This window comes from Hordeum vulgare, chromosome 7H, assembly GCF_904849725.1.
Source record: "Hordeum vulgare subsp. vulgare chromosome 7H, MorexV3_pseudomolecules_assembly, whole genome shotgun sequence".
NCBI classification, from domain to species: Eukaryota; Viridiplantae; Streptophyta; class Magnoliopsida; order Poales; family Poaceae; genus Hordeum; species Hordeum vulgare.
This window is the reverse complement of record NC_058524.1, coordinates 586,389,293-586,400,694: the sequence shown is the minus strand read 5'-3', so window position 1 is coordinate 586,400,694 and position 11,402 is coordinate 586,389,293. Positions and strand designations below refer to the sequence as shown.

General features: G+C 45.2%; 1 protein-coding gene and 4 non-coding genes across 5 annotated transcripts; all 5 read left to right on the top strand.

Moving 5' to 3' along the window:
• Positions 1-616: 616 nt before the first annotated feature.
• LOC123406997 (polyubiquitin) lies at positions 617-2,771 on the top strand. The gene is made up of 2 exons (XM_045100019.1): positions 617-727; positions 1,351-2,771. The coding sequence occupies exon 2, from the start codon at positions 1,351-1,353 to the stop codon at positions 2,494-2,496; it is 1,146 nt and encodes a 381-aa protein (XP_044955954.1). The 5' UTR covers positions 617-727; the 3' UTR covers positions 2,497-2,771.
• A 1,060-nt stretch (positions 2,772-3,831) lies between these two features.
• On the top strand, positions 3,832-3,930 carry LOC123414398. The gene has a single exon (XR_006614371.1). It is a non-coding gene; the product is annotated as a small nucleolar RNA Z103 (small nucleolar RNA).
• Positions 3,931-4,238: 308 nt separating this feature from the next.
• LOC123414380 lies at positions 4,239-4,325 on the top strand. The gene has a single exon (XR_006614355.1). It is a non-coding gene; the product is annotated as a small nucleolar RNA SNORD25 (small nucleolar RNA).
• A 275-nt stretch (positions 4,326-4,600) lies between these two features.
• LOC123414407 lies at positions 4,601-4,689 on the top strand. The gene has a single exon (XR_006614378.1). It is a non-coding gene; the product is annotated as a small nucleolar RNA R16 (small nucleolar RNA).
• A 2,630-nt stretch (positions 4,690-7,319) lies between these two features.
• LOC123414389 lies at positions 7,320-7,411 on the top strand. The gene has a single exon (XR_006614363.1). It is a non-coding gene; the product is annotated as a small nucleolar RNA Z223 (small nucleolar RNA).
• Positions 7,412-11,402: the final 3,991 nt, after the last annotated feature.

Here is an 11,402-nt window from a genome sequence, read left to right as displayed (position 1 = left end):
CGGGAGGGGGTGCGGGAGGGGCGACGGAGGTGGCGGGGTCGACGGCCCCCTCATCCATGGGGCGGCGGCGGCCGGCACGACGGCAACGCGCGGTGGCGGGGTCGGGCGGGGAGGCGAGGCGACGAGGGCAACTTCCGCGCGTGAGCGGTTTCCAGTTCCCGCGTGAGATTTGGGTCGGATGGGTATTTGCCCCACAATACCCATATATGTCAATTCTGGGCTAGATTTTGGGTAGTGGACTAATTTTTTTTGGTGAGGACCATTTATGAGTATGCTCTTGAAGCTAGTTTTTTTTGCTTCCAATATCAAAAAAACAGTTTTTGGTATTAAGAGCAAATATGGGTATGTTGATGCTCTAAAGATGGTCTAACGCATCGCACCAACGGCCGTGAGCCGACGTCCAAAACTCAGAGGCCACCAGCCAAGCCAAACACCCAACGGCATGAGACGGCGTCCACCTTGGAATCTCGTCTCCTGTCCGTTTCCCCGGAGGAATTGCGTGGTTGAGGTGGACTCCGCGACCGCCTTTCCCTCTCTCCTCCTCCTATCCCCACACGTTACCCGTGCCGTGCCGTAGCGCTTCTTCCTTCCTCCCACCGCTCCCGTCCGATCCAATCCTTGCGGCTATAAATTCCCCAACCCCTCCCGTCTCGTCCCCACACATCCGATCCAATCCAATCCAATCCAGTCCCCTCTCCGATCGAAGCGAAGCCAAGGCTCTCTCAAGGTACGCGACGCGAGCCTCCGATCCCCCGGCTTTTTGCCTCTTGTTCGTAGATTATCAGCGGCTCTGTAGATTCTTGTTGGTTCCCCTCGACTGATGTTAATAGTTGGTCGAGGCGTTATTGTTAATCGATTGCTGCTGGCTCCGTTAGTGGAGGTTGATTAGGCCGGATTGTAGCTAAATCTCTCTCGATTATCCCCGGATTTTCGATTAGATCCGCCCATTGGGTTGCGATTGCTGTTTATTAGGTTCTAGTTATGGATCTTCGTAGGATGGATATGACACACCTATTTGCTACTAGCCTTGTAGTTGCTCGTAAGTTTGCATCGATTCTACTCTGGAAAAATCATATGGGTCTATCCTGTGAGGCTTAGCTTGTTCTGTACAACTAGATTATATATACTCCCCGTGAGGCTAAAGATTGCGTAGATGTGCTGGTAATATATATTTGGGCCAGGGGTTCTTCCGAAAGTTTAGCTTTGACAATCGTTTCATTAGCTTATTTAGGCGATTCTTAGTTACAATTCCATCTCTGTTGTACCATCTGATTCATGTGTTACTTTGAATGTCCTGCAGATCCCTACGTACTGTTTCTTACTCTCATTCTGTATGCTTTGTGTTTACAGATGCAGATCTTTGTGAAGACACTCACCGGCAAGACCATCACCCTCGAGGTTGAGTCTTCTGACACGATCGACAACGTTAAGGCCAAGATCCAGGACAAGGAGGGCATCCCTCCGGACCAGCAGCGTCTCATCTTCGCTGGCAAGCAACTGGAGGATGGCCGCACCTTGGCTGACTACAACATCCAGAAGGAGTCCACCCTCCACCTGGTGCTCAGGCTCCGGGGTGGCATGCAGATATTTGTTAAGACTCTCACCGGCAAGACCATCACCCTCGAGGTTGAGTCCTCGGACACCATCGACAACGTCAAGGCCAAGATCCAGGACAAGGAGGGCATCCCTCCGGACCAGCAGCGTCTGATCTTCGCCGGTAAGCAGCTCGAAGATGGCCGCACCCTGGCGGACTACAACATCCAGAAGGAGTCCACCCTCCACCTTGTCCTCCGGCTCCGTGGTGGCATGCAGATCTTTGTCAAGACCCTCACCGGCAAGACTATCACCTTGGAGGTTGAGTCCTCGGACACCATCGACAACGTCAAGGCCAAGATCCAGGACAAGGAGGGCATCCCTCCGGACCAGCAGCGTCTGATCTTCGCCGGCAAGCAGCTTGAGGATGGCCGCACCTTGGCTGACTACAACATCCAGAAGGAGTCCACCCTCCACCTGGTGCTCAGGCTCCGTGGTGGCATGCAGATTTTCGTTAAGACTCTCACCGGCAAGACCATCACACTGGAGGTTGAGTCCTCGGACACCATTGACAACGTCAAGGCGAAGATCCAGGACAAGGAGGGCATCCCCCCGGACCAGCAGCGCCTAATCTTTGCCGGCAAGCAGCTTGAGGATGGCCGCACCTTGGCTGACTACAACATCCAGAAGGAGTCCACCCTCCACCTGGTGCTCAGGCTCCGTGGTGGCATGCAGATCTTTGTCAAGACCCTCACCGGCAAGACCATCACACTGGAGGTTGAGTCCTCGGACACCATTGACAACGTCAAGGCGAAGATCCAGGACAAGGAGGGCATTCCCCCGGACCAGCAGCGCCTGATCTTTGCTGGTAAGCAGCTCGAAGATGGCCGCACCCTGGCGGACTACAACATCCAGAAGGAGTCCACCCTTCACTTGGTGCTCCGGCTCCGTGGTGGCCAGTAAGCTCCTGTACATGGTGCTTCTGTTTCTGTGTTCACAAGTCTTCGTGCCTTAGTTGGAGTTGTCGTCCGTGTCTTTTCTAGTGTGTCGTCTGGGTCTGTCGTTGGTGTCTTCGTTTCTACAGTACTGTGGTGCAGTGTTACTGGTTGGGTCTGAAACTTCTGCTGTCGTGCAGCATGTTCGATGAGCTATGAGTAAGTGAGCCCTGAATCAAGTGAGCCCTGTTTACGGTCTATAATTGTGTTGGTTCTGAATTTGATATATAATTCTGTTATTTTTGCCTTGGTGAGACACTTAGTTCTATGCTGTAGCATTTGGAGTATGCCCTTTTGCATCTGAAACGCCTGTGTTTTCCTTGACGTAACCAAAATCAGTTCCAATAACCAGTCCTAGGCTAGTTCAAACGCTTGTGAAAAGCAGTGCATATATCCACCGAGTATTAGAGAAATGGACCAGGACATGCATCAAGTTCTCCCTCTCTGGATGACAAACTTGAGTGAGATCAATTCTAAGTGCCACATGATTTATTTTCTTTAGGTCAATATATATAGCTGTTAGTTTTAAAAATATATCTTTTTATTTATTTCTTTTGACCCATCTGCTGGCAAGTGATGAGCAGATTATACTCAATGGAAAATTGCATGTGTGGACTAATAATCACCACTTACGGAGTATTATCTAATGCCTTGCAAATTTCTCGTTGCAAATTTATTAATTTTCGTTCCACAAACCCAGGGCTGCTGAATGATGTGAAATATTATATGCTGAACACTGAATCTTACTCCCTCCGTTCCTAAATATAAGACCTTTTAAAGATTACACTATGAACTACATACAGATGTACATAGACATGTTTTAGAGTGTAGATTCACACATTTTGCTCCGTATGTAGTCTATTAGTGAAATCTCTAAAAGGTCTTATATTTAAGAACGGAGAGAGTATATGTTTACAGGAGAGAGTATATGTTTACAGAACTCTGCTTATTATCCAAGGCCCATCAGTTACGAGCCACTCAAATATCAATTCTTATTTTTGCACTCTTACTTTATAGGGAAAACATGCCAGTTTTGCTTCTGCGAATTCATGACTGAAAAACCTGTTGAACTGCTCAGAAAACGAAATTGCAGTGCATACAGTTATATGATGTGTGGCTATTGTTTTGTGTTGTTTGAAAAAAGTACGTGTAGCACTGCTCCTAAAAAAATATTGACTGATTAAACTGTGCGCAACTGTAATTCTTTATTAGAGGAATCCAAGCTAGAAGTCTGATCCATCTTGCTTTGTTTCATTCTATTTTATTTTTCCTATTTGGATTTATTTCATTTTTTAGAAGTTGAATTGGTATGAGGATCCTCTGCCCAAATGATTGACTATGATTATATTGTGCGCACATGTAATCCTTATCAGAGGGTTTCGAGCCATCTCTTGCTGACAATCTGCAAGGGACTGTTGAATCTAGGCCTGTCGTCTACTTTAGGCTAACATTTGCTCTGAATCTTGTGTGCTTCGTCTTCTGGTCTCAACTTGTGATTTGTTTGTGCTTCGTCATCTGGCCATTGGGGCGATCAGTCTCTCGAGTCCTATCAGTTCCAAATGGATTTGTTCCCTTGGGGCAACATCGTCTCGTTGTATCCTGAGTTCGCCCCTCTCGTGTGCCCTCCAAGTTCTCTCTCCCAGGGCACCAACAGCCATGTACATGTCACACACAAAATCCCCATTGCTATTCTCTTCGTGTTTTGATTTTGAAAACCGTGAGCTACAGTTACAGACTTGTAATGACACCTGTGGAAATGATCTCATGGTTAAAGAACATCCTAGGGACTGTGTTGTTTTCCAAATACTGCTTCGTATGTATTGCTGTGCTTGTTTTGATTTGTTTTCTCTTAACAATATCGGTGCTCGAAAAATTATATGTATGATTCAGATCAGTCAGTTCCAGGGCAGTGAGGAGATGGGAAACAGAAAGGAAAATTTTCCTCTCAAACTTTGAGGAACATCACTGCTTCAGTCGGCATTGGTAAGATACGACGTGTTTTATGCCCTTTGGGCCAATATAACTATTTATTTCAGAAAAAAAACAAAATTTCAAATGCTTTTACTCTTCCGGCTGGTTAGTGATGAACATATATCCTAGACTCTTAATGGAAAATTCTATGTGTGGACTAATAATCTTCCGCTTATTATCTGATGCCTATCCTTAACATACTCTATTTGTCACTTCTCCCGTTTAACTTACAAAATTATCAATCTTCTGCAGCCTAGGGTGGCAAATGATGTGAAACATTATGCTAAAATGGATCTTTGTTATGTTACACAGCGGAAATAGCTAATGGGTCTTGGGTCCAATTGCACCCGAATTGGAAATAAAAATTAGAAAATTCAGAAAGAGTCAATTTTGTTCTGAAACTTTTGGAATCAAACATGATCAGGTAGTTGAAAAGTTTCGCGAAGGAATAGCTTCGACCACTCTAGGGCTAAGAAAACAAATTCGAGATGACAAAGAGCATGAATAGTAACTTTTATGCGACCACTACATAAGCCCAGTCTCCCGTAACCTAGCTGCCGCCTCCTCCTGTAACCCTAGCCGCCGCCTCCCGTCGCCCCACCGTAACCCCCTCCCGTCGCCCCACCGTAACCCCCTCCTGTCGCCCCCGTGGGGCGACCAGGGGGTAACCCTAGCCGCCGTCGTCGGTCCTCCCTCGCTCCTCCTTCATCCTCGCCGTCGCCAGCAGAGCCGCCGGGCGAAGCCTGGCCGACAGGGGCGGCGGCGAGGATCCTCTCCCCTTCACGCGACATGGCTGACACGGGACGGCCGTTCGTGAGGAGGCGTCGGACTAGCGCACGGTGCGGCGGTGCTGCATGTGGATCCTAGCGGCGGCGTGCGGAGCGCGTTGACGACTGTGGTTCTTTCTTGCGGCGCGGTGTGGTGGCTGCGGGAGGGGCAAGACATGGTGGTCGCGTGCGTCGTCGAGTTTGGGTCAGATCCTTCTGGATTCGGTGCCCGGACGTCGTCGGCCAGCGCAGGGTGGTGGTACTCGTCACTGTTCAGATTGGATCTTCAATGATCCAGATACCCGCGGCGTGCTTCTTTCTGCGGTTTTCTGGCATTGCCCGCGTGACCGCGGATGAAGCTGGTGGAGGAGATTCAGATAAGGGGAAACCCATTGGTCGGCCCTCGCCGGCCGCGCCAACGATGATGCTCAAGGGTGTCGTTTTTCTTCCTGGAGACGTCGGTCTATGTCTGCTCCTCCACTTCCTACCTCACCGCCTCTCGGGTGAAAACCCTAACACCGGTGGGCGGCGGCGTCGTCCTTGACGTCGTGACCTTCCTGAAGGCGTCGCCTTGAGGGCTGAGTGGTGGTGGGCACTATGTGGGTCCTGGACAGTTGCTGGTGGTGGGCACTGCTTCGGGGGAAACCCTAAGATCTGACTTTCCAAATCGGACGATGACGGTACTGTGGTGCCGTTTCTTTCTTGGGAGCATCGTTTGTGGAGCAGCGCTGGATGACAGAGGCACAAGATGGAGCGGCTTCGTGTGGCCCGAAGATTTGGTGGAACTATCAAGTCATGTCTGGCCGACAGGTGCTACGCTGAGTCATGCCTGGTTGGTAGGTGCTACGCACGATAGTTCTTCCAAAATCTTCGTGCCTGGACGAATGAGCGCAGGGCGGTGGCGCTTTTGGGTGCCGTGGTGGCGTCGATCATCTTGCACGGAGCTTTCGGTGGAGATGTCAAGTCATGCCTGGCCGACAGGTGCTACGCTGTGTCATGCCTGGTCGGCAGGTGCTACGCTGTGTCATGCCTGGTCGGCAGGTGCTACGCACGACAGATCTTCCAGAATCTTCGCGTCTGGACTGACGAGCCGTGGTGGCGTCGACGGATGGACGGACTGGCAAGGATGATACAGGTCTCTCTCCTGAAGATGGGTTAGCGGCCTGATGATGATGACGGCATCTAAAACGTGTGCATGTGGTGTACGCTTTAGGTCTGTTGCACCGGTTGTAGGTTCCGATACGTTATGTGGATGTATCGGTGACGGCATCAGTTTTAGATATGGGGAATGAGAGCACTCCACATTATCGAGTTTTGTAGGTGTGAGTGATGGCTTCAGATAGTTTGATGCATATTCTTGTTAGACCTATGTTGAATAATTAATAAAAATGGCCGTATGCATCGATTGATGCAGAGGCCGGAGGTTTGAATCTCCTTTTCCAAAAAAAAAAGAGCCCAGTCTGGCTGAGGCGAGCAGCAAGCGGGGGAGAGTATTTTGAAGTAACGTTGGGGTCGGACGCTAATACTTGAACTAGGGTTGCTTCTTAGCGCTAATCTTATTTGGTCCTGTCTCCAGCTCTCCTTAACGGGGATGCCTGCTAGTGTCTACTTTTGACTCCTTTTGATTTTTCTAAAACTGTTTTCCCATTTGGGGTGCATTGGCCCCCGCGTTCCAAAGATCCACGCCGACAAAACTCTGCTTATTATCTGATGCCGCCCATCAACTTTGAACCACCTTTCTAAGTTCTATTATCTGCACAATTTTTATGGTACATTGCTGTGTTTTTATTTATGCCTTGATGAATTTCATTTGATTTACTGCTTTGATTTGAATATTTACCTTCACTTTTGATTTACTTTAGAAATACTCCCTCCGTCCCAAATTAAGTGACTCAACTTTGTACTAACTTTGAACTAAAGTTAGTATAAAGTCGAGTCACTTATTTTGGGACACAGGGAGTACAAGGGAAATCATGGTTTAATTTCTTTATATGACTTGTACAAATATTAAATCTTATTCTTGCTTTCCTTAGGATTTTTTAATTTTGGTTTTACATGGTGATGATAATAAACACTTTCAGCAAACATGCTAGTTCTGCTTCTGAGAATTTGTGACTGAAAAATTGTCATATACTCCCTCTGTCTCATAATATAAGAGCATTTTGGACACTACACTAGTGCTAATAACGCTCGTATATTATGCGACGGGGGGAGTAGATCCAAGCCATTGCACTTGAAAGAGTTGTATATGTTATCCCGATGGTGGTACCTGTAAATTCATGATTGATGGAGTTGTTAAATACATAGTAGATCTTTAGAATGGTTGTATCCAAGTTAATAAGGAAGTGGGCTTGGACCTCTTTTCATGTATTTTCTCCCTAGTGCCATGCTAATTCATGATGTTGCGGCTGAGGGTTAAACTACACTATAGACAAGCATATATCTGAATTTTCTTCATGTGGATCAATCTAATCTTCTGTATGAGCACAATGACCTTATCTTTTATTTGATGATTTTGTGGTTTCCTGAAGCTGATGATGCAAGCGTAAACCTTTCTCAACAAATTTGCTAATGATTACATAAGATACTGCCTTCCTTCTGTTCATAACGTTCTTCTGAATCTTTCTTGTGTTTTTGGGTTTCATTTTGATGTTGTATTTCCCTTTAGCAATCTGCCCAGATCGAGTGATGAGCACAAGTTAGCTCAGATGATCACGGGCTTTCCGGTCTTCTAGAAATCTCACTGTGAATGCATGAATGGACATCGGAGTGGACCCTGGTAACCCCCTTCCCCCATAGTCCCTTATAAATCTTGTTGCTGATACTCAAGGCCCATATACTAACAACTGCACTAACCAGTCCTAGGCTAGCTTTTTTTTGAAAGAACAGTCCTAGGCTAGTTTTTGTGGAAATTTTCATATCTACGGTCTCTCTTCCATAAATCACATGATGATGCAGACCTATTGCTATGGGTATAACATCCTTGTTGTATGTCTATGGGGAGCACGACCTGGGCGTGGGCGGCATCGTGTTATTATCTTGGATGAACATCAAACACATCAGCGCATTGTCAGTTAAGGACATGAGAGGTTATGGAAAAAACGAGAACTGAAATTCTGCAACCTTAATTTATCAAGAATCCCATGGAATTAGTATTATCTTGGGTAGAAGAAACTAGCTCGAGTAAAAGAGCCTCTCTTCAGATTGTAATTTTTTTTACTTCCTTCGAAGATTGCAGAAGAGCGATTGTGTTGTGGCTCTCGTGCAAGGTAGCTAAGTTTTAAAGAACATCACGATTGTGCAAGGTAGCGGGCCTAGAAGACATCAACTGCTTTTGATAGCGGTCTTTTTGCCCGTGATTTAAAACTTTGGGTGCAGGCCACCACGAGCTGGATCTGACACGGCAGGTGACGCTTCTCCGCCCATCTCCAGCACTGCTCGTTGCAGGATAATGTCAGGTAGTGCACAGGGAAGTACAATGGGCATGATGTAGTGGGAGCAAGTATGTTGGGCAAGGAGTTTGGTGCTTCCCTCCAGTGAAGGTTGCAACCAGGACCGACACTGGAGAACCAGAAACCTAGAGTGCTCCTGCGCTTTTGGGAGGAAGAGGAGAAGGGTTGGGCTGCAAGCTGTGCTGGATTTGGGGATGGGGGTGTGAGGTTCTGGCGGTGCTCTGTCAGGGGAGTACAGTGGGTTTGTGAGGGGGCTATGAGTGACCCTGTGTTATGGGGGCTATGAGTGACCCAGTGTTATGACCGGTACGACGTACCAACGGAGGAGGCTTAATGGGCAGAGTTAGTTACGGGCTTAGCCCAAGTTATCTTAGAGTCTAATCTATATTAGAGTTCAAATTATCTTAGTTATCTTAGAGTTCAAGTTATTGAGATTATATAAACTAGGACAAAAGCTCGTGCGTTGCAACGGGAGCAAATCGTACAAACATGTCATAACCTAATAATCATGATTTAAGACCTTTATTTAAACTTACTGCATAAATAGAATTTAAAAAATGTTAAATAAGTAAAATAACATCATTTTTGGATTGTACGCATCACTATAGATTCAAATTACATTATAAATAGAAATTTAAAAATTAAATAGGTAAGAAACATTATATTTCGATTCAACACATTTTTTGAATGGAAGTTCATATGTAATAATTTAAAATTAGAATTACAGTTTAAAAGATATAACTTTTTAAAGTATTTGTTAATTATAATTGAACCGCGGATTAATTAACAACATGGACCGGCCTCGTTATGAAAAAATGGATTCTACGCTATTGATTAAAATTACAGCATAAATATAATTTTAACATTGTTAAATAGATAAAATAACATTATATTTAGATTGTGCGCATCACTATTGATTTAAATTATATTATAAACACAGTTTTAAAAAATTAAATAGATAAACTAACATTATATTCAGATTCTACATATTTTTCTAATAAAATTTCATATATAATAATGTAAAATTGGAGTTATCGTTTAAAAGGTATGATTTTTTAAAGTATTTTGCACTTATAATTAAACTATAGATTAATTAATTAAAAACTGTAGGGGTGTTTTCGAAAACATATGAAAAATGATTGTTTTTTTTACTCAAGTATGTACTGCGGGTTTATTTTGTAAAAACTGAAGGAGCTTTTTACAAAAACTCTAAAAAACGTTTCGTTCTCTCAGCTAGTTATATACTGCAGGTTGATTTCGGGAACTCACAGGGGGTTATCTATAAACAATACAAAAACGATTGGTTATTCACTTAAATCGGGACTGCGGGTTGATTTCGAAAAACGTCAGGGGGTTTTGTGTAAAACAACCACGACGGTCGACAGAAGCACACGGTGCTTTATTATTAGGGAGAGATAGATGTAAACAGTTATTTTGGAATCAAGCAATAAGACAATTCTATTGCCTGACTTCCAGAGGAGCCGGAACCCAAACCCTAGCCATCACCTCCTCTACTCGCCGCCGCCTCCTCCCTACGCCGAGACGGCGCCGTCGCGCCGACCGCGGTGCCCTCGTCTCCTTCAACCTCCCTCCTACCCTTATAACCTAAGACAGAGGGCCTGTAGAACCCTAGTTCCTACCACCCTGCGCTTGGGAGGAAGATCGTCAGCAGTGCTTAGAGGCACCGCCTCTATGTTGGGCCCGACCTGTCAGACATAAGCTACAGGCCTGAGCGTCGGCCTAGCTAGGGGGGCATAAACTTGAAGGATATCCCTGTCTGAAGGTAGCCTTCTAGTTGCTACCTTTAGCAAGCTCTCTCCCGATACCTACCATTCCCATGGAATGGCTACGTTGACGATGTAGTGAGCCAAGAATATGAGAAGAGCAACTACTTGACCATAGTTAACATCTCAAATATATGTTGGTAAGGGAGGGAGGCTTTATAAATAGGCAACAGTTCAAGTTCAAAATATCCGTGATAAAGGTGAGAGATTTGATGGCATGGATAATTTGAGAGCAAGGACCATGTACAATGTTAGACGCGGAGAGTTAATCCTATTGAAGGTTCAAATTAATAATAGTTGAAATTATACATGTGTATATGTAAGGAGAGGAGGACCCAATATAATTCAGACTTTGGTTTTGTTCTGGGTACCCCTCTTATGACATGCATACTACAAAGTTATGTCATGCCACAATGTTATGTGAAAGGTAGCTAAGTTTTAAAGAATATGCAAGTGGCATACCTTCCACAATGTTAATTACAAGTATTCAGTTTGGGTTGTAAATTCAGCCCATCAACAATATCAATGTGGGATTGTATTTTTCATGTCTCAAGTTCCAAATTAATTTTGTGTTTGAAATTTTGTGACATAAGAGATCTGTGTAGTATTACTGTTACGAATTTTCTTCTCAATTTTTTATAAACTTTTAGAAATGCCAAATTTTATGGCAGTGCCGAGAGTACTCCACATCGGACGCACTTAATACTTTCTCGAACATTCCAGTAGAGAGCTCTTATTTGTTTCCGCGAATATACAGTGATTAGGCGATACAAGATTAGTTTGTGAAGTTCTCATTCGTTTCCACATACATGCACTGTATTTAGGCTACTGAAAGATCAGATTGTGAAGCACGTCCAGGAAGAGAGCATACACATGTGTGAGTATGTAGCTACCTTGTCC